This window comes from Lagopus muta, chromosome 4 (genome assembly GCF_023343835.1).
Source record: "Lagopus muta isolate bLagMut1 chromosome 4, bLagMut1 primary, whole genome shotgun sequence".
Taxonomy (NCBI): Eukaryota; Metazoa; Chordata; class Aves; order Galliformes; family Phasianidae; genus Lagopus; species Lagopus muta.
The window spans coordinates 30776408-30799744 of NC_064436.1; the positions used below are offsets into that span (position 1 = coordinate 30776408).

A 23337-nucleotide genomic window follows, 5' to 3' on the forward strand; every position below is an offset into this window, starting at 1 on the left:
CAAGAGCAGAGGAGAACAGTATCTGAGGCAAGTGAGTGAAGACAATAATTCTCTGCTTTCTTGTCACTGAAACCTCTATATGATGAGGAGCCAGGCTCTACTGCACTGGTCCTGAACCTGGCTGGATGTTCTGCTCAGCACTCTGGGTTTCTCACAGAGTGCAAAGATGGATTTTGAAGACTGACAGCACTGAGGATAGGAGCACAGCAAGAAAATATTTACAGTGGTCCTAGGACACACTGACGCGAGTACAGCAACTAGAAATAACAAGAGATAAGATTTAATTAAAATCCTACATAGCACTCAGACTTACCTGCAGTAAGCTTTGTGAGGTTGGTTCCTCTGCCCTTAGGGAAGGGATGGTTGTATGCTTACTTTGGATTTACTTTGATCTTGCTTTTGTTTTGCTTTTCTCATAGTCTTCGCTGTCTTAATACACTTTCAAGAGTTAATCTTCTTACGGGGTAACCATTAAGCTGTTATCTGAGGTAAAGAAAATGAACTTAGAATCTGCCTCGGAAAAGGATGCAGTCAGGAAAGGATGCTTGGGCTCTTCCCAGAAGATCAGCAAGTGCTGCCTATTCCCTAAGCGCCAGGGTAAAGAGCCATTAGCTAGAGAGGAGAGGAAAGAAGCTCCTTGGCTGAAAGGCACTGAAGGAGCAGACACAGGCTTTACTTACAGCCATTTTTTCCCCTCAAAGAATTCATCAGTAGCCTTGCTGTTAGCTTTGAAATCAGCAGCATCAGCTCAGTTGTGCTATTGCTGAACTTTTCTTAAGGCTTCTATCCTATGTATTCTATCTGATGCAGCTTTCTGCAGGCCTCCTGGTCCGAAAGGAGAGTTTAATACATGGTGTAGGTGAAAGACAACATTTTAAATATCATGGCACATTTTTTCCCATTTGGTTTGCAAAAAGCAAACAGTGTCAAAGCTGAAACAAGAAAAGAAAGGACTAGTTAGCAAAATGTAGAGTTTACAGAAATCTGTAACTACTGGATGACTTGTTGCAGAAGTTACATTGATCGTACTGATTCAGCTTGCACGTGTCTGTGACAGACAGAACATGGTGTGCACTGAACTCCACTGCATAATACTGGCAGTTACAGCTTGTGGCCTAGGGAAAGGAGTATTAATAGTGCCTGGTTTTCTGAAATGCAGAGTCAGGAATGGTCTGGCAATGTTGTGTGCGGACATCAGAACTGCGCTGTCCCTGCTGTGTTGTTAGTATGTGGGCTAGTGTCAAATGAAGCTGCTTTGCACCATGCCTGAAAACCCTTGCTCACTGTGTCCTGATGTCTTTGGATTTTTCTGCTTCTCTTTCTTGGATTCTTTGTTTTTTTTTCCACAGGTAAAAGCTGGGAAAATGGTTAGATGCCATACAATGGGAAAGTAACTCTTCTGATAAAGCACAGTGTTGTCCACTTTAATTCATTTTAAACTTAAGCAGACCACTCAGCTCCCTTCTTATGGCCGCCTGCATTGAACACCTTGTATGATGGCATTCACAGACAGTTATCCCTTCTGGTAGGGCAGAAGTGTAGACACTTTTTCTGAGGCACATTGTAATAACCAGAAAGATCAACACAATAGGATGGTGATGTAGAAGGATTAATGACAAAGAGACTAGCATGATGGAAAGGTGTTACAAAGTAAAAGTGCTCACCTGTCTGTGAAGATCTAGGCTTGCAAAGGAAACTCCACAAGGGAGGGATCTCTGACCAGAGATCCTTCCCCAGTGACAGTCAGTCCTTAAATGAAGTCTAAGAGAGTTGCAGCCAGGCTCCACCCCTTCTGGTCACACAGGTGAACTGGTGAACTGCCTTCACCTGCGCTCCCAGGGCTGACTTGGTCCTTTCCCCAGCTGCTCAATCAGTAGTTCAGACTGTGACTCAGCAGTTACCATACACACATTCAGTCTTGAATTCATCTTACACTGTTATTTCAAGGCATCTACTGATGATCACCAAGGTACAATAAACCTTTTGCCAATCAGGTCTCCAGCTGAACTTGTAGGATAAAAGCTCCAACAACAGGATATTTAATGATCACTACTGGGAGGCTTTTGGGGGCAGAAGAAAAGAGAAAGTAGGCTTTTATTCCCTTTTTTGTTCCACTTGGTAAGCATGCTGTGTTGCAGATCTAATAACTGGAAAAAAGAAGGGAACTCCAAAAGAAGTCTTCCCTTTCCTCCTCCAGCACGTATGGAAAGCTTGTCCTGTAGCTAAACAAAAGGCTAAACAAAATCTGTCGGTAGTACTAAGCACTTAGACAGCTCTGTGTGATTAGCAGTGTATTATTAATGAAAACTGAAGTTAGATAATTTGCGTGAACTGTCTCCTCTCTGCTATGAGAGTGATGGTTCATTCGTTGCATTCATTTAGATTGCAAAAGAGACTGGTTCAGCACCCTGAGTGTCTTTCAGAAGTTGCCGTGTCCCTGCCTCAGACTGCTCTGACGATAAATAGCTTCAATAGAGGACAATGAATTTTGATTTTGCTATTTTATCATGGTGCTTTTTTCAGGATTGCTTGATATTTTGGCCATTTATAAGGATAAATAAGAAAGATGAGGTGTATTCCATTTCATTGTATTTGTATTGGCAAAACACTTCTTGAAGTAGCAGTGTGGAGAAGTGATTTGCCTTCACTTGTCTTATTTTATGAGGTGTTGGCTGCAAATGGTCATTTTCAGCTAGATAGGTGGGCAGAGGCAGCAGGACTTACGGACAATTTCTTTTCTGTACTCCAATTGCTTTGATCTGGTCTGCAACAGAGTCTAGTTAAAGCAGGTGCTTCTGGTGGATTACCCAACTGAGGGAAGGCAAGGGGGGATGTACACATGTATATTCTAACTGCTTGTGCTAGTCTGATGTGATACTGGGATCTTGCTGCGGCTGTGAGCCTGACTGTTCCAGATCCAGGAGGTGGAGGAGTTTGTACACCTTGTGCAGAAAAAGGGACAGGAGTGCTGAGAGTACACCTTGAAAATTAGGGTTAGATAATAAATAATAAATTTAAAATGATTGTCTTTGTGCCTTAGATTATTAAAGCAACTGTGGTTAGAAAGCATCATGTTTATATTGATGCTTCTGCTGTCTTACATGCATGCTAGCCAAGTTACACATCTTATGTACTCAATGCAAATAAGCCTTTCCAATATGTTTACGTCTCTCAGCCATTTCCTAGTTTTAATTGGTGTTGTCTGAACTCCTGCCAGCCTGCAAAGCAGCCTTTTGTCAAAGAAAGGAGCTGTGTGGCTATGACAGCTGAATCCTGCCAGCAGCATCAGGTGAGGGCCTGCACAGAGGCATCCCAAACTGACTGCCTCCTCTTTGTAGCTGGTGGCATTCCACACTCCTGTCTGAGTTTATTAGAGCTCTGCCTGCACTTACAAGGGTTGCCAGTGTAATTATGCCATACTGGCAATTCTGCATTGCAGATTAAAGCCTACCCAGCCTGCAGCCATCTGGATGACCCACCCTGGTGAGAAGCAGTCCTGCTGCTGCTGCATGCTGTGCACACAAAGAGGTCCATACAGCTTTGGGGAAGCTCTTTGCTCAGATCTGTGTTATCTTTTGCTGTGTCAGTTACACTTGTGCAGCAGTGAGAGCAGGTATCCATATCAGCCTAGTGGCACCTTTGGCAGCCACTATAAGAATGTTAAGTCTGTTCTGTTCTGGCCCTGGTTTTAGTGCCCATATGTTCAGTTGCACTGTTTCTCTCCTGGCACAGCTAACAATGTCTGCTTGCCCTGTGAGATTTTACTGGTACTCCTTTTCCCTCTCTCGGATTTCCAGTGCGCTTACAGACAAAATTTTCAGTGCAGTTTTCAGCTTTCTAGCCAGATTCCAACTATGTTCCCACACGTGGTCCCGGAGCTGCAGTGTCTGAGCTTCAGGAGAATGTTTATAAAGGCGTCCCCACATGATTAATGCATGGAAATAGTGGCTTTGCTTATGTTTAGTATTTCTTAAACTGTGCTTGGGATGAGTTCTCACTTGGCAGCATACCTTCAATTTTCACTTGGTTTATCCCTTTTGAGACTTTTCAAACTACGTGGTGCCTGCATCCGGGTCAAGGGCTCACAGTCTTGTTGCGAGAAGGAAGAGGCAAGGCACTTAGCTTGCTGCTGTGTGGGAAGCAGGGCACAACTCTATTATCTCCTCAGTCCCCACTTACTCACTCACAGAGTATCGTATCTCCACTAAAGCAGTCTGTTGAGGAGAACAAGGTTTTCTTGGTCTTTGTAACACTTTGCAATTTGTTTTCATGGTGCTAAGATATAGCTTTGTCAGTTATCTTTTGATTCCTCTAGTCTTAATCATTTGAAAATACTTATTTGTATTTCAACTGAGAGGGCAGTTACCTGTGAATGAAAGCTATTTAGAAAAGTCAGGGCAGAGCCATTCTGAGCCCCTTCATTGCTGTAGGAAGCTGGGGATGGTGTGCTGTTCCCAGTACTGGTACTACTTCTGTTCCTTGTCCTGTGAGAAGTCCTCTGGTCATGCTTTGTTGAAATGTCCTTGGCAGCTCTGAATGGGTGAAGCACGAGGACATTTTTAATGCTCAAGATGAAAAATAAAGGGAACAGTTAAAGAAAATCTGTTTTTATCAAGGACCTTTTATTGCTGAGCTGATGCACAGCATAAACAAAATGAATAATATATAGGAGATGTTTACTGACCTAGTGTTATCTCCAGTTTCAAAGGCTTTGTATGTGGGGACAAAAAGGAACTCTGAATGAATATGGTCAGTTGGAATATTTAGTCAGAGAGAGGCACAAAACCCTTCTTATTTGTTGTGGTGTGTGCAGTGCTTATTCAAATGGGTGTTTCCATATCAACAGGAAACCTATGCCAAAGCCAGCTCTAAAGTTAAAAAAGAAATTGGCCTTGTTGAGAGAAATCTTCATGCCTTTCCTAGGAGGACTGATGGGATCCTACTGTTTGAAATGAAGTCCATTGATTAATGGTGAGAGCAATTCATTGCTTTTCCTGTTTGAACAACATCTCCTAATCTCCGCAGTCACAAGCAAAGATTGCTAATTTCTATGTCTGTCAGCTTGAATGACCTACTTTCACTCCATGGAGCTCAAATGAAAATAACTATCTTCCAGTATAGTTTGTTGCCACCTTTTTTAAAAGACAGGAAATGTTTCTAGGAAGTTTAGTTAACTGGAATTTCATTTACTTTGGCCTTTTGTCTTGATGCATAGAACAGTTTTGCTTGCGTAGTTTTTCCCTACAGTGTCAGCAGAGCACGTTTTGTGCATTCCTTGGTGATGGAGTTCTGTACGTAGACAAAACACAGAGCATTAAAGGTATCCTTTTAGGTAAGCATTCATGGAAGACGCATATGTAGATGGATTCAGAAAAAAAGAGACATAAAAATTCCTGGGGGATTTACTTCGCATACATACTCCTGCACAGAGTAAACAAAGTGGAGCCAATTTTTACACAGGCTCTGATAAATTATGTACCTCCTTCCCTCTCTTTCATTTATTTCCCCTGTAACTGTGGAGTGGTTTGTTCCAGTGAGCCTTTGTTCACTTGACCTCATCTCTGCATGCTCTCAGGCAGTCTGTTGCTGCCTGGCAGACTGGAAGATTCTTCATGTTGCGCTTAGCTTTGATGTAACAGGAGTTTGAGGAACTGGATCCTTTCTCCCTGTGATCAGGGACCGTTAAGCCTTCATTTAGTTGTACAAAGCACTGTGCATGCAATTAGGCTTTCTGTGGTAATCTGTATCATCAGTGCAGATTTTGAATGCTCAGATTTTGCTGTGCACAGGGAAGAGCTCCTCTTAGTGGAGCTGAGTGAGAGCTCCTACCTTGCACAGAGGAGGCAAATTAACTTTCTTCTGAGATTATGGGGAGCAGCACACTAGGGAACCCCAACCTCTGCCTATACCAAGGCTGTGCCTTGCCTCTGACACCAGCTGCAGCACCTTGTTGGGCCTCCTGCTGCACCATGCGCCATGCAGGAGTGGGAGCCTGTGGAAAAATCATACCCTAACCTTCACATTGGTTCCTTCCCTTCTTTTTGGCCCTAAATTGAATGCTGGCTATTTTTAATACCGTGTTGCTGGAGGGTATAGTGAATGCAGAAATACTGCATGGTTGGGTGAAAAAGATCAGCTTGGAATGGATTCTCTGGTGGAGGTGCTAAATATGACCTGGCTGTCTTCTGCCTGATAAACTGCAACTCAAACAAGAGGAGAGAGACTTGTAAAATGATGAATGGCATAAAGAAGGAGGTCTGAGCATTTCCTTCCCTGTATGGGAAAGCCCTGGTAGCTCTGCTTTTTCCAGACTGTCACTTTGAAAATGTGCCACCTTGGGCTTTCAAGCAGACGCCCAGATATGGAAATTTTCGTTTTTGCCAGATACAGTGTTCCCGATTTTTCATGCCAGTGGAGTTTGCTTTGGTCATTCAGTTCCACTGATGACAGCAACTAAATTATGCTAATTGGGAAGGAGAATTTAAGCATGTGCTTCAGTCCCTTTATATTATGAAGTAAGTATCTGATTGTAACTTCCTTAAATGAAGTCAATGCATGGCCTTTTATTTTTGAGTTAGTTTTATTGTTATTATAAGGATGAGATGAGGTTTATTAGATTTCTGCTGTACCTGTGCAATGAAATTAGATATGAATAATGTTTTTTTTTTATTATTTTTCCTTTTTGCTGTTAGGATTTTTGAGGCTGCCCTGCTGCAAACTCAGAAGCTTCTATCAAGTGAACACAATGGTGGTGCCCCATAAAGGCAGCTGCTCTCCCACAGAGCAGAAAAGCTCAAGCAAATTGTGGCCTCTGCTTTACTAACTAAATTCTCCTTTGCTCCAGCCCTCTTTTCATTTAGAGCCAATTTTTCAAACAGGGCCTATCTGCAAAAGCTGTATGTGGTAGTGAAATAGCTATTAGGTGACACACGAAAATATTCTTGGGAGTGTACTGTGTCCCACAGCAATTAATCAGCAATACTCCCTCCATGCAACTGGCATTTAAATCCAAGCAGTACTAACAGATAAGTCGCTAAAGTCAACAACAGGCATTGATCACCATGCCCAGTACACCAAGGTGTCCTATGCAAATATGGTGTTAGTTATAGGCACCATATGGCATGCTGCAGAACACAGTCCCCAAAGAGCAATTTATTTTTAAGCTTTCACAATTTGGTAACCTCAGCTTGAAAATGAACTGTTCCTGAGCAGGCGGTGTGCTTTACCTTAACTTTAGCTCACAGAGATGGAGAATTCTGTTCAGTAACTCTTCCTTAAGCTAGGGGTGATCAAGTACGAAACAGATTTGTGCAGACAGATTCTGCAAAGATTAGTACCTACACGTTTCAGGATGTTTTGTAAAGACCGAAACATCATTACAGTAATGTAACTACCTAAAAGGCTTCTGTAGTTGTAATTTCAATGCTGCTTCATGGTGGCTTTTTTTGTTGTTGTTGTTGTTCGTTTTGTTTTTGTGATGCTTAAACTAATGATTCATTTAATGGAGTTTCCACTTGCCTTGGGTATTCTCTTTGCCATGGACATGCCTACAAACAACTTTGCAGAGTGTGTCAGGGGTCATGGACAGGAGCCATGTGTTTGTTTGGCCAAGCACTGCTTTTCACCTTTTCTTTTTCACCTTGTTTCTAGGCAGCCTGGTTGTGCTAGGAGCTCCCAAACAAAGCAAAGAGACTTTCCACACTTGACAAAGTATGTGATCCTATTGAGTGATCTAGAAAAATAAGTCTACTTGGCTTCTTAATTTGTTTCTGAAAATCTTGCAAAGAAGACCAGGGGTAGATAACTCACCTGGGCTCCCTTTTGCCCCTGCTGACTGCAGTTGCTTCTGACTGCCTCCCCTGAATGTGAGCTGTCCTCTTCCATGTCCTTTACACTTGCATTTCAGACTGGAAACGACAGCAGTTTGGAGCTGCTTCATAAGCTGTGCGGCAGTCTGTTCTGCAGGGAAAGCAACATTTGTGAGAAGACAAGGCAGATAGGTATACAGTACAATAAAATGACTGGGAGTAAATGAACAGATGCAATAAAGGCTGTGTGTACTTACTAATTGCTTTAATTTCCGATAAATCTCAAGTGATGCTGATAATAACAAATTGTTAAAACATATTTAGGGAAATGGTGATTTTTCAGGTTGCTCTGCCCTTTTGCAGCTACAGCACTGAAGGTTTTTTGTCTTTAACACAGCATTAGTGGTCATGTTAGAACAATGCTCAATTTAGAAGAGTGCTGGGAAAGTGAACATAGTGCTCCAAGCTGCCAGGCCTTGCTCCTGCTCCTCTCTGGCGCTACTGAGACTCAGATCTTCTCTGAAGCTTCTTCAGGGAATGGTTCAAAATGGATTTTAAGTGCTGACTGCACCATTCCCATCACCTACCTGATAAATCATTTAAGCAAGTGTTGAGTGGTACTGCAGAACTCTTTTGGAACAAAAACCTCTGTGATGATCTCTCCTCAAATTAGTCATCCTGTTGTGATGTGCTGGACAGAGAGGCTGAAGGCGCTGATACCTTGGGAGCTTGAGATCCTTCTTGTTAGTTCTGTCAGAAAGGCGCCTGGGTTTGAGTAAACTTTGTCTTTGTTTAGGAAAACATGCAGCAGTGCAACCAGTCTATTAGCAAAGCTGAATGTGTGCTTTATTGTACAATCACCACCTTCCCAGTATCTTTCATCTCCAAGCCATTTTTCATAGGGAAGCTGGTAGCATGTTCCTTAATATTTTCTCTGGTGGAATTCCGACTGGAGCATGTAGGAGTTAAGATTGTTCCAGCAGTCTTCCTGCTGAATCAGTAAATCATGCCTTTTCATGAGACTTCTTGCATTGTCCTACTTCCTTGTGTCACCTGGTAAAGCCCAGCGCAAGGCTTCTTAGGGATTCATTGCCTAGCCTAATGTTATCCCTGATCTGTGTTCCTGGCAGTGCATCTGCCTGTACCATTTACTGCTAGCCAGGCAAGCAGCATCTCCAGAGATCACCCTGGGTGAGGGGCTTTTGAAGGAACCAGCTAAAGGCAGGATTTTCAGAGGCCTTCAACAAATTCTGCTGTTGCTGAAGCAGGCAGTTGCAAACAAAGCCATCTCGGAGCTGAGCACATTCAGAAATCCTGTTCTCCTGGCAAGTTCAGGCCAGGCTGTGGCCTCTGCTCAGATTTCAAGTGCCAGGGTGATACCAGAAAAGAGCCAGGAGAGGCTGATGTTTGAAATCCTGCTGGTGCAGTGTTTGCCCATTATCAAATAAGCAGCTGATGACATTTTTCCACAGCTGGACTTAGTTAATATTTTGTCAACTAGGGGATGCATGTTGCAGCACACTGTGTGCTTGCTCATGCCCACTATGGCACAAACACAATTATAGTAAATAGGTGCAGAGATGAGCATAACCTTCAGGCTATAAGCAACTATTTTTAGTGTAAAGTTATAGCTACATTTTGAGAAGAGACACGGTTGAGAGCCACTCTGGGATCTAGCTGATGAGAGCAATGCCAGTCAGTAGATTTCTTCTGGTGCTTAGACCTGATTCTGCAGAATTAGAGCTCATATAATAATTTGGATGCTTTGAGAAGTTTTGCTGGAAATGAATGAATCTTTCTAGGTCTTTTTCCAAACTTTTAATTTTCTACAGTTTTGACCCTCACTGTTAAATAACACAGCAGGTGCTTTGATGCGTTTCGATAGTGCTGCTTTCCTTACTGGTGGATTGACCTCATGTCAGCTCCTCTGGGGCTGCTCCCAGGCTTGAGGCTTTCCTGTTGCTTGTGCAGGAAGTAGATGGCCATAGAAGCCTGCTTTAATACTCTCACAGGTTGTAAGGGAGCAGAAATTCTTTTTGGTCTCCCTTGTCAAGTCAGAAAACTTCATTGTATTTTATTTGATTTTGTTTGCTGGTTGGAATATCCACACACAATAAGTCCCTAATGTAGGGGCTGGGAATGTCATCTGTTTTATGTTCAGCTTTATTTTGATACAGAAAGAAGAGGAAGATCTGTAGTGTCAGAGAGCTCTTTTCCTCGATTATCGCTGCATATGTATCCTATGTGTCCCTAGTAGAGGGACTAGAGTAGATGTCTCCAGATCAAACAGACTGAACTTATTTACACTATGCATTGACAAGATGCTTTAGGTGACCGAGTGTTGATGGTGACTTTGTTATCTAGGGTAATCATGTTGGAAGAGGTGGAAATCGCAGTTAACGTTCCTGGCTTGCCAGGAATGAGGAGTTAAACTGTAAATATGATGAAAAATGTATTTCCATGTGCTTTTCTTATTACTCAGGCAGCAAAATTAGACAGGAAGTTCTATTAAATACTTTTCTAATGTGATATACTGTAGTTAATATATAGATCACTCTGAAAGTAATGCCTCCTGTTTATTTCCTTGGAAATGACAGCAACAACAAAGAGCACAATAAGACTGTTTGATAGAGCAAATTCTCAGCTACAAAACACTACTGTTCAGTGTAATCAGCACCATCAGCTATGCATTTTTGCCAATGATGAACAAGAGCCTATAAGCTGTGCACCAGTGGAGATGACCCACTGTTGCTGTCCTCACTGCTGAAACGCGCCACCCGCTGCCTCACTGTGCTCACATCCACAGGTTGATCTCCATCAATGTTCAGCAAGTGTCAGTGAGTGTTAATGGATGCCATTTTTTTCTAGGATTTTCTAGGAATGAGGAATTCAGTGACACATCTTTACTCCATACACACTTTCATGTAGATGCCTTTCTGTCAGACAGCCTCTCTGCTGCCATCTCTTACATGGCAACAGAAGTATAAGGGAGTATTGATGGGAAGGTGCAACCTCCAGTGCCATACCACCAACATCCACCTCTAATGTTGTGAGCCAACATAATAAAACAGGAGGCATTGCTTTTGGATTATTTGCTTTGATATACAACCTGTTGTCTTGATTTGGAAGAAATAAAAATATGATGCTAGTATCTAGATGTTGAGTATGGCAAAGTTACAAAGCTTGAAGAAGAGCAGTGCAATTGCACTGGTTGTCTATTTATGGTGCTTTCACCAGCTCCTTTTGTCATGTTTCTGACACTTCTGTTGTTGTTAATGGAGAATTTGGCAAAGATAATTTGATGGATAAATAGAATTTTCTGTTACTTTAATATGTGTGAGGAAGAGAGTGAAAGAAGACTAGAAAAAGTAACTCCTTCCCAACACCTGGGCTAGGCAGGAAGAGAAGGGAAGGGAAGGGGAAAAAAAAGAAGAGAAAAGAGAAAAGGCCAGGTTAACTTGAGCTTGCATTACTGAGGACAGAGGAACAGTCAAAGATTATTGAAAAATAAAAGAATAATGGTAGAAAGCATCATGGGAAGCACAAGTTGAAATAATCTGAGTAAAACAGATCAATAGGGCAATTGGAAAGTAATTTTGGTCTCATAGTTCAATTTATTCTGCAACAAAATAGTTATTGAAATGTGTGAGTTCCTCATATACTGTTCTTCTCTGATTACCAGCTTGTACTTCTTAAGAATCTGTGTTTTTCCTGTGATGATTTTTATCTCTTATTCTGCTTATTCCTTCCCATCCTTTATAAAGGGTAATCTGAGCCTCTGGGGATAAACCATTAATCAGAGTAAGCCTGCTAGCTGGTTTTGTTCCTTTCTGCGCCTTGAACAATGCAGGTAGAGATCTTAAGTCTTATTCTTGTGCTGCATGCATCACACAGGGCCTTGCTCTCAGAAAAGCACCATGTTGCTCTCATATTTCATCCTAGCCCAGAAATGAAAGGGAAAAAAGTACCATGTTTTGAAGAATCAGCAAGTCACTCTTTCTGTACTCTCAAACATTGCTCTCCCATAAAAATGAGAAGGCATGTTAGTCATCAGGAAAAGCTTCTATTGAAGCTGGTGAAGGCTGTTTAGAAGCATCTTACTTTGATGGCCTGGGCAAGGGGCTGAATCTCTGCTGCTTTCCAACATGCTGCCTAGAGAAGGCGGGCCGAGGAACAGCATCCTTCCCAGCTGCTGGGTCTTGGAGCTTTCTCCTGGAAGCCTTTGTTCAGGTGTATGTCCAAGGTGGCAGATATTGTGGTCATTTAGAGAGGACACTTGCTTTTTCACGCCACAGACAATTCCTGGTACAGCAAGGTCTTGTCGAATTGTACAAAGAAGCTTTCGGTTGGTGACTACCAGGATTCCGTATCAGATTTTACTAAGTGCATCCCTGAGTGAAAAGCGTCTGAGCGTTTTGTCATTTGCCTGTTCTTCTATGGGATATGTTATCTAGTGGTGAATAATTGACAGCATCAATTTAAAATTACATGGATTCTGTTGGTGAATTACTATATGCCCTATTTTTTTCTTGCTTGTTTAAGGTTTTCTACTTTATAAATATTGAAACGATCACTCAGTATGTACTTTGGGGCTTATAAGAGTTGTGAAGCCAAACTGTGTTGTGAGAGCTGCCTGCTGTGAATCGTAGGTGGCTCTGCTGAAGTGGATTTCTGTACTTCACCAGTGGGTCACACTGATTTTCCAACAGCTTGTGCAGTGGTATGTGTGTACTGCAGATGTTAACTCTGCTTTTATTTCTGGGCAAGGCTTTTAAAAACTCACTCTGATATAAAGATATTATGAGACAGAGAAAACAGTGAGATCAAGTTAGGAGTTGCTGTGGCAGGATAAAATAACAGCTGCGGTAACTTGATCGTGAAACAATGACTGTTCAGTTGATGGTGGAAGCATGAGAGGTCTTTTAGTTGCATGGTGGCTCCCAATTTTTCATCATCCTTTCAGTGTTTGGAGTCTATGTACATTTGAGTTTTGTGTGTGCAGTAATCACCTTCTCATTTCTCTCATGTCTAACCTGGCTCCTCCTTCCAGGCTTGATGCTTTTCTTTTTTTCTGAAACTCGCTCTGATTTCTCTCTCTGTGGATGCCCTTTCTCACTTTATTTCTACCCAAGGCTTTTGCTTCCTTTGAGCTCTTCTGGAGATGTGGGATGTAGCATCTCTCCTGCATCTCACCTTACAAGGATAGAAAAAGGAGTTTCTCCTGGTCAGGGTTCTCTAACAACAGTACATTCTCCTCTGTACCCCTTCTGACCACAGAAACCTGTGGTGAGGGCTGTGGGCTCAGGTGATGATGTGGGAAATAGTAACAAGCCAGTTTCTCACCTAGACATTGGCTGAGGTTGTTAGTGTTGTTTCAAAACCAGCATACTTGCTCCTTTTGCCCAGTGACTCCTCGTGTGCTGGCCTGCACCAGCAACGGGAGTAGCGGCTTTGGGAAACCTATAGGGCAGAAGCCACAGACATAGGAAACTTGCTTCTAAAAGCCTGCAGTAAGTTAAGTCTTTCACTTGGAACTTGAAAAGACTTGTATGCAATAAAATGCATGTGCCTAGCTCCTGGCATGGTCAGCTGCAATGATGTCCACCCTTCAGGTTTTGTTCTTGTCAGGCCAGTCATTTCTGTAGCAGCAGCTGCAGAGCCTGAAATTGCACTTTCACTTGTGGAAAGTGCATGCCCTCTGCCCAGATGACCAGGCAACAAGTTGATGCAGTGCTTCTTCCTGAAACTGCCCACATCTACTCATCTTTCTCAGTGCTACATACCTTTTTCTGCCCAAACTAATACTATCCATAAACAACCTTCAAGAAGCCTGATATTCTCAGAGTTGGCTTGGCTACAAGCACCTGTAGCAGGTTTGTTCTTCTGGTGATGATTTTCAGAGCAGAAATATTCAGCTTTTAAAAAGTGGCATGAATGCAAGTATTGCCATCTGCTTCTCTGGCCTGCCTTCTACTTTATATTTATGATGGGGAGAGGGCTACCATTAGTAGACCAAATGAGGATGACACACATAGATAGGTTTGGGTCCTATGACCCATGTGGAAACATGGCTGAATGTTCGATAAATTTCATTGCACGTTTCTATCTGCATGCCTAACAAGCCTTCATTTTATTTTCTTTTCTCTTCTACTAATGCAGTTGAAGAATAAATTCATGAAGAAATTACCCCGCGATGCTGAGGCCTCCAACGTGCTGGTTGGGGAGGTAGACTTCCTGGACAGTCCTTTCATTGCCTTCGTCCGGCTGCAGCAGGCAGTTATGTTGGGTGCTCTGACAGAAGTCCCCGTCCCTACCCGGTAAGAGAATCCTGCCCCTAAGCAGTGGAAACAAATTGGAAACTGCAGTTGCACCTTCTAAAATAATAGCTCCAGGCTAAATGAAGACTTTCTCCATTGGTTTCTATTACATGACTTGCATATAGTATTATATTTTTTCAGGATTACTGTTTTTAAAAGCAACAAAAACTTGCTTTGGCTGCTAATCATTTCTGAGTTCAAAATTTAGTTGTATAATATAAGTTGTGTGCAAAAACACTGAACAGTCACCTTAACAACTTGATGGTGAAGGTCTCTATCAATGTGACCTATGACGGTTGGATATTTTTCTACCCCTCATGATTCCTACCACATGCACATATTGTGCATACCTAAAATTCCCTTTGCCTGCTTTTGCAGTGCATATTTTTCTTTGTAAAAATTCACATTAGATGAAGGATTCAATTTTGGCCCTGCTGGAGGGGGGCAGAAAAAACGTCAGATAAACTGGGAATAAAACTATCACTGGATTGTCACAACAGATGTTCCTTTGTATTTCACAATGGCTCAGAAAAATGTCATGCAAATATTTTATTTATTATGACTCACATTGCAAATTAACCTGCAGTCTCACAAATATGAGTATATCTTATCTCACGTTCTTATGTGTTTGAATTAAATGCATATGCTTATTACATAGGTGCATACCAGGTAAGAACTGTAAAACTGATTAACATTAAAAGAGAATGAACTAAAAATGAACTGACGGGGTATTTCAAGGAGAAGGACAACAGGCTGAACTTGACAGACTGCAGGTGTTTTGCAGTGTCTATTTCAACCCTGCACTGGTCTCTGTGGTGCCTTGTTACTTGGAAGCATTGTGTGGACCCTGTTACTGCTGTGCACCTGGGCTCCACTGCACTTCTGGTATCAACTTACAAAGGACTTGGTTTGCGTTTTACTTGTAATTATGAAGCTCACATTGCACCTTTCATATCACTAATGTGCAAATGTATATTTTATGTGAATGGTTTCAAGGGCTTTTAATACAGAGTGAAAGTTCTATTTTGAATAATGTCTGGAGGGCTAGAGGCTATATTGAGTAATGCTTCATGAGACGGGACATGTTAATGCTACAGACGTACATCACTGGTGCCTCACTAATACTGACTTGAATCACAGCCATTGTAATGGAGTGAAAGTTACATGGTTGTAGAATCTGAACCTTGTCTTCATATACATAGGAGAGACTTGGCGTAGTTTTGGCCTTTGCTTAACTGCCTTGTCTTGGAGTCTGTTTCAGCAGCTCTGTAGAATAACCACATCAACATCTGTTTGCTCACAGTGGATGTTCTTTTGGGAGCATAGGGAAATGAAAATGGCTTAATTTTATGAAAGGTAATTACTTATTTCTCAGCATTATGGAGCTCTGTATACATCTGTATTTCAACTTCTAAGTCTAACCTACTTGCTCCTTTTAAGTACTTCTCAAAATGCTTTTCAGCAGAAGTAAAATCAGGAATTGTTTGTTTTGGTAGTGGGAGCCAGGAAGCTAGATCTAGGATTGCTGAATGACCTCATTATTCAATAGCATTAATCAAGACAAGATGTCCTTCCACGCCAACATTTTTTTTCCAGGAAATAGTATTATCCATTAGCTGTCCTCCAAACCAAATGTTAGCCCTAATCAAAGTAGGGAAGCTCATTAGATTGCTTTTGTGAGTAATGAAGAGGCATTTGCAGTGGCTACATCCTGTGAAATTCAATCAAGGAAATCCCATAAGGGCCCAGACTAGTTATGATGGAGTGTCTCCTTGCTCAGCCCTTAGTTTCAGTCATCCCACACAGTGGACATTTCTGTTGAAGATGTGTACTTAACCCACAGTGTCTGCAAGGTGCTGTAGCTGGAGCCTTGAGTATTCCCCCTTCCTCTCCCTAAAAGGCTTCTCTTTTTATTTTGCTAAATTATGAAGTTCCTGGTAAAATTATCAAAACCATGCTATCAAAATTAGCCATGTGGAGTGGGAGGGTGATTCTAAATAGTGAGTTAACCTTTCAGTGCTCTGGTTTGCTTCACAGGAGTGTTGTGACACAGATACAGGGAATAACTGCAGCGTGACCTGCATCTGTCTGTCTCTAGAATGCAGATTGCCTTATGTGGGGCTCCAGGGAGCAGGCAGGAGTTCAGCACCCAGGTTTCAGCACATAGCTTTAGGCATGCCAGTCTGCAGTGTGGAGGAGACATGATGTTAGCATGGCCATCTCTTCTTGTCACAGTGGGCCATGCAATGCACTGATATTCAGTTCATGTTTCTGGTGTGCTGTGTTGAGAAATGTCTTTTCAGCTACAGATGTACTGAATATTTCACAGGAGCCTGCAAAGTGCCCTGCCTTAAAGCCATGACAGTTGTAGGGCTTGTTGGATCAATGGCAGAAGGATCAGGAAGGCCATCCTGAGGAACTGGAAGAAGCTGGGAAGGGAGACAGCATTTCAAGTAGAAATGTCATGTCATCCAACTTTCAGAACGTATGAAGCCATCTTAATGCTTTGCTTTTCATAGCACTAGCCTGACAGGGTTTGCAGGGAGGGGGCAGCAGCAGGTGACAATAAAGCCACAACTATTAGCTGGCTATGCAAGAAACTAAGACAGTCTCCTGATGTACAAGCAAATAAGACACCAAGCTCTGTGGAGCTAAAAGGCTCACTGTATCTACAGTCCCTGCTCTGATATGGTATATTCATATTAACTTAATACTTCAGAACAAGAAAGCATTGCTTTGTGTGCTTATGATAGGTATTATTCACCATGTAAATTTCCATTTAATTAGATTTCTTATTTCCACTGTTTTTTTTTTTTTCTCAACATATTTCTCAATTTGGATTGTTCTTCAAAGTCATAGAGTTTTGCATGTTTTGTAGAATTAATATTTCCTGTGTAGAAATGGCTCTTCCCTGGTTAAGTAATTTTTTGTTTTTGTGCACAATTCCCTTCACACTTCCTTGCTAAGTATTTTAACTATTTCCTTCACTTAAAAATAAATTCTTACTTAAAAGTAACTGCCAAGACCTGATGAATTATCCAGGGAAGGTTTCTCTGCAGGGCATTTTATACAATCCTAGTAATAAAAATCATGGAATTTAATTTAGCGTAGAGAACTTCCTGCCTTTTTCTCTGTTGTATTTTCTTGTTACCAATCAGATCAAAAATCATTTATGGATTTTGATCTTCTTCTGTCAATTTTAATTCCACGGTGCCATGAACTTTTTATTTTGGTGAGTTCTTAGTTACTGTACTTTCCCCATTGCTTTGGTGTGGCTGCCTCACCTCCTGACGGTACACCAGATGTAGCTTTTTATTTTCATAAAAGGGATGTACAATTATGTGTACAGGTCTGTTCCATTAATGTAATGATGATGAGGGCAAAAGATAAAGAATGAGCAAGGGAAAGATTTTTTGGAGATAAGCTGCACAGACTTGCATAGTCTAATATGTAGTGCTGGGAAATTGCCTGTGTCTACAAGCCTAAAATGAAATGAATTAACTTGCCCAAGGTTGCTTAAAAAGATGTGACAGAACCAGGAGTCAGATTATCCTCCTTGCCTTCTAGCTTACGCTTTTAACTACCAGGGCATCTTTTCTTTTGGTAGACAAGGATGAAACGTCTGTCTCGTTCCTTAATTGCAGCATTGAAATGGTCTTCAGGGCTGTGTCCTTCAGCAGCTTTTCCAACAGAAGATCTTGCTTTGGGACATCTGAGCTCTGGCAACAAATAATACTTTTGTCTGCATTCATGTCTTGAATACCATGTAAGATGCTTGCAACTTGAAGGAGCACTTGTATGAAAACTGAAGAAGGACGCTTGACCTCCTTTCCTTACTGTAATCTTAAGGTGTGCCCCCTTCATTACACAGAGGTCTCATTACACAGAGGTCTAAGTGTCAGGGTTTGGTGGAGAAGATGATCGTGAGATTGTTCTGTCTGCCCTTGAGTCCATCAACGTGCATCTCTATTGGGAATGCTGGGTGACTTGCAGGCATCTCACAAGGCAAAAGGACATTAATAAAAACATTTTCTATGGGATCTGAGTTTCCTTTGTGCTTCCGAGGTGCTTTTAGCACTTCTGGAATTACAGTTATTTCTTTCTTCATCCAGATGTGAGAAATGGACGTGGGTGAGCAGTTGAATCTTGTTTTTCCTGTTCCTTTTTTGTGTGCGGCTGAGGGACTTTGTCTCCTGCACTGGTGGTCAGCTTGCTAAAAAGGCCACGGTGAAGCTTTCTTGGCCTTTGGCCAGTTTTCACCACAATCCTTTAACCCATATTGGAATCTGATGAAGTCATGGGCAGCTCAGATTTCTAACTATGTCTCAAATGGAAAATATTAGTGCTATGCTGACCTTAGAGCCTGTCTGTGTAGTATTTACTCCTTACCTCCTAAGTGATTTCTCCTTACCTTCGTGTGATTTCATGGAGATTTCTAGCCAAACTGCTCACAAGTGCAGCACATAAGACTTACTTGCCTCCTTCAGCAAACTGGATTGAGATTCTACTCTGTGGTCTCGAGTCATTTCCCACCTGGGTCCAGGAGGGTTCTTAGTGCTCGTACCAGGTTGTATGGCCCACAGTCTCATGTTAACAGGTCTGCAGTGTTGCTGCAATGCTTTGTTAAGATCCAGTGTGTAGGTGAGCTGCGCAGTACGGTGGCCACTGCAAATTTGTCTGCTTGGAAGAGAAATTCCTCATCTGTGAGAATAAATTTATTCTTGTTGGGTTTGGTGGCGTGGACCATATGCTTAAAAGGTAAATCAAATGCAGTGAATGGTCATTATGTGCTAAGGGTGATGTGTCCAAACTGACAGGAGGAACAGTGGCTTAGGTAGGACAGAATAATAAATTAGTGATTTTCTGACTCTGTCAGCTTGGAAGCAGAAGAATGCTGTGAATGTGCTGTCATACAAAGTTCAATACAGGTATCCTGAATGAGGACCATCTGCAATTTCTGTGAGCTGTTGCTCAGAGCTTGTGAAAGGAATTGAGTTTTCTTACAACTTCAGAGAGAGCTAAGTTATGCACAGTGAAATCTTTCTAGCCCTGAAATATCCTTGTAAATACTAGGTATCAGAAATGAACATGTGAAAACTCAGTATTTGTTGTGTGCAGCAGCCAGTAATTCTGTGTTGACTTTCAACCCAACAGATAAAGGAGTATGTCACAATTTGAAGTGAGGGCTTTTTTAGCTAGATGTATTCTGAACTAAATGATAGTAAATGTGTGTAAACACAGTCTAGTCCACACCACTAAAGCACATGAATGCTTATTGTATTTGTATGTATACATGTGCTTAGAAGATCTTGTTCTACAAGCTGAAGGCAATTCTGAGCTGAATCAGACAGGATGAAGAATTTAGAAAGTCTCACAATCTGGCTTTTTATTTTTGAAAATGCAGGAACATTAAGGTGGTATGTTTCTGCATTGGAAGAGAGCCAACTGATGTAATTAATTCAAGAGATGGTTATGAAATGAGAGAAAAGAACATGACCTAGGCATGTATGGGTTAGTCACCTCTGGGTGAACCTTAAGTTAATCACTTGAAAGCCTCATGCAAAACTTGATAGCAAGTATTACAGTTAATAATGCCAATTAATACATATTTATGGATCCTTTCATACTAACTTGATGTCTTTTTGTAAAACAGTTGGTTTTTAATGGAAGATACTTGTTAGAATATAATACACTTGATAAGACAATTGATTTAGCACCTCACAATGATTTAGAAAATTAAAATGATACTACAATGCTTTTAAGGGCAACAGTATTTCTTGTGAAGTGTCTCTCAACTTTGCTGTTTCATGCTTTGTTAGCATTTTTGTGAGAAAACGTATACATTGTCAGTAAAGGTTGACGCATAATGGCGAGGATGCCTCTGTGGCCCAAAGTGAAGTGGTCTCTTCTGCTTTATCTTGGCCTCATATCAACTTCTATAGACAGAGCGCAGGTGGAAAAGCTGTGCTCTCAGTGCCAGGTTTTTCTAGATGTTGCTGTGAATGGAATGGCTGAGGCCACACCAGGGAACAGCTGATCACTGCTAGAACCACTGAAACCTGGTCTTGAATTTCTCTTACCATTTGGGTTTCCTTACCTTTGCAGCCACTGCTCTTCAAAAGCTTGTAGAAACTCAATTATATTTGGTATCTTTGGGTCTGTGTCATGTTTGAACTTGGTCCCTGGGCCAGAAAGGTGGGTAGGTGATGTGAGCACACAATTTCATTTTCTCAGGAAAGCACCAACATAGTGTTCCTGAATAGCAACAGGTTATTTCATTTGCATGTTCAGAATGACAGAACTGCCATCTCTTGAATTATTTCTCTGATGAAGTCATTGGTACTTCAGAGGAGGTTCACAGAAAAATTGCTATGTGACTAAAGAGAGGAAAAACCCTCAAGCCACTTCACCTAAATGACAGACAGCTACGTGTGAATGGATCAATTGGAGAGGATATTTAAAGGACTTTAATTATCAAAGGTTCTTCAATCTAGCTGTCTCCTTAAGAAGTGAGCTGTGACTGCAAAGCCACCGGATGGGTTTATAGGTCTTTGGTATGTGTTGTATGCTCTGAGTGGAAATTCAAGGTATACAAGTTGAGCTTTAATTATTTACAGTTTACATGCTATTTAGATAGATCCTTCAAATTGAGTAGTACTTTAGGTGCTGAACCATACAGAGATCTCAGCCCCAGCAGAGCACTAGTAAGTAGACAGGTTGCTATCTGGTAGCCCTGGGAAAGAAGTGTTTGGAGAGAGATGTAGTTTATGGTAAGCAATGTGGACGGTTTGTTCTTTTTGCTGGCCTGAGTGCTTACCTCTATCTGGAACTGTGCTGCCTTACTTGTTCCATCATCCCTTGTGCAGAGAGATCCTCAGGTCAGGGTGGAACTGGACAGAGTAAGCAGTCCTGAGATCTTCTGTCCCCTCCTTCCGATTCTTCAGCAGTTACATCACTAATGCTGTCACTTAAGTGACCCTGAAATAGCAATAGGGAAATATTTAATGCAGATGCCTTATACAAGGATTAAAGAGCTGTAATGTATGATTGAATAAATACTAAGGTAGTGGATAGGCTTTCTGTGGTGCACCAGAGCATGCAGTCTGAACCATCCTGTACTGGAGCTGCATCTCTTGCACACAGTTCATTTCTGGGTACTGGGTCCTTCCTTCCTCCTGTACATTCATTGCTGGATGATACCTACTTCTGTGTAAGACTGCTATAGTGCTCTCAAGGCTAATTTTAATATTTTTTGGGAGGAAAACTCTGGGTAGCATCTTGCTTGCCAGAGCAAGTGTGATTGGGATGCAGGGTACAACCTGTACTGCAGGTTAACTGAACTACTTACATTGGTAGTCAGTGTAAAAATTGGAAATCCATACAAGTCCTGTCCACAGTGCCTCCTATGCATGCAATGCCTGATTATTGGAGTTGCTTAACTTCTACTGATCTAAAGGAGATGACAACTCTGCAAAACCACTATATGGCATAAATGACAACTGCTGGTGCTTTGTGTAATTCTTCCCTGGAGTTTGCTGGGGAATTAAATATTGAAGTGTCATGTGGTGTAGCTAAACATGATCTTATGGGTTCAGATAGAAGTTGTCTAGAGTGCTCTTCACTTGTTAACCTCTGGGACTGCCGAAAGCAGTAGAGATTGTACCTTTCATGTCAGTGAACTGGTCACTGGCTGAGCTGTCACTGGCAGCTTCCAGATCTCTCTGACAAGGGGCAAAACCTTTGTTGTTCTATTTTGTTTTTTTTCAGTTGACTTTCTGTGTAGATACGGTATAAGGACTAAGCAGTTGATTTTTCTATCCTAAATGGGAACAATTGGTGTGTTTTCACAGATTTCTCTTCATTCTACTGGGACCTAAGGGCAAAGCAAAGTCATATCATGAGATTGGCCGAGCCATTGCTACCCTCATGTCTGATGAGGTAGGTGCCTTTATGACTAGATTTTTGAAGGTCCCTTCCAACAGAATGCCTATTCTATTGTATTCTATTAATATTCTCCATGAAATAGGTTCTCCTGGGTTTCACTTCACTAGCAATCATTTTCTCAAGCAGATTTGGAGTTAACTCACAAATTCATGAGTGATGTGCATCTTGTGTCTCATTCCACAATCACAGTAACCCACAGATGCACTCCAGGTAATTACTGCAGAAGTCTGATTGGATGTGCCACCTACCCTCCAAGGAGTCCAAAGTACTTATGCAGTATTCCACATCAGTGTTGGTTTTTTCTCTCTTCTCTCATCTCACTCCGAATATTAACACAAGGCCTTCCAGTAAAAATGGCTTGTACTTCTTGTTACTACTAAGTAATTATTATCCTCATTTCTACTTCACAGAATTGAAAACAACCCCTTTTTAAAAGAGTCAAATTGATGAGAAGATACGGTTTTTTGTTGCTTTGTTAAAGTATCTTTTCAAAGTATAATTGAACTCTTGGATTTTTTTTTTTAATGAAAGAAATGGACAATTGTGTTGGTAGTATTTTTGAAAAATAAAAACACAGTTTGCAAAAAGTGAGAAATGCCTGCAAGAAAGTATCTTTGTAATTAAATAACCAAAGAAAAGGGCTTTCTCTTTCTTTCAGGTATACAAAATACAAAGTTTTGCTGTATGGAGTCTCTCCTTTCCTTGCAGGTGTTCCACGACATTGCCTATAAAGCCAAGGACAGGCAGGACCTGATCGCTGGCATTGATGAGTTTCTGGATGAAGTCATTGTGCTCCCCCCTGGGGAATGGGATCCAGCTATTAGGATAGAGCCCCCCAAGTCTCTTCCATCTTCAGATAAAAGGTAAGAGCAGGTCACAGGACAGGGTTGCCTCTGTGTGTCAGTTCAGAAAAAGTGAGAGGAATTGCTGCTGCTTGGGTGCTCCAAGTTTATCAAGTAACTCCAGGGGGATCTGTGTCTGCATCTCTTTCTCTAGAAAGCACTGGAGTTATTTTCACGTCTATCGTAACAGACTGTGGAAGTGGATGTTTTTGCAATTCTGTACCCTCTGGGGCAGTGGTACAGGAATATGGTGATAAATATTGGATATCCAGGCACTTCTGGTATTCTGCTTGCACTTTCTAACTCACTGTGTTTCACAGTGGCTCCAGTAGGTCAGCTTTCTAGCCTCCTTTATATAGCATGGCTTCAGGAAAGGCTAATACCTCTGTAGTGGAACATTATGTGGATTCTATTTTGTGGAGCCGT

At 41.6% G+C, this 23337-nt stretch overlaps 1 protein-coding gene across 4 annotated transcripts in view; it reads left to right on the top strand.

The window, feature by feature from the left end:
- Positions 1-23337, top strand: part of SLC4A4 (solute carrier family 4 member 4) — a 230637-nt gene that overhangs the window by 157751 nt on the left and 49549 nt on the right. For all 4 annotated transcript variants that reach the window (XM_048942693.1, XM_048942694.1, XM_048942695.1 and 1 more), the window contains 3 exons: positions 13968-14125; positions 21976-22063; positions 22778-22932. In XM_048942693.1, the coding sequence (XP_048798650.1) occupies positions 13968-14125; positions 21976-22063; positions 22778-22932 (401 nt within the window). The remainder of the gene's footprint in view (positions 1-13967; positions 14126-21975; positions 22064-22777; positions 22933-23337) is intronic.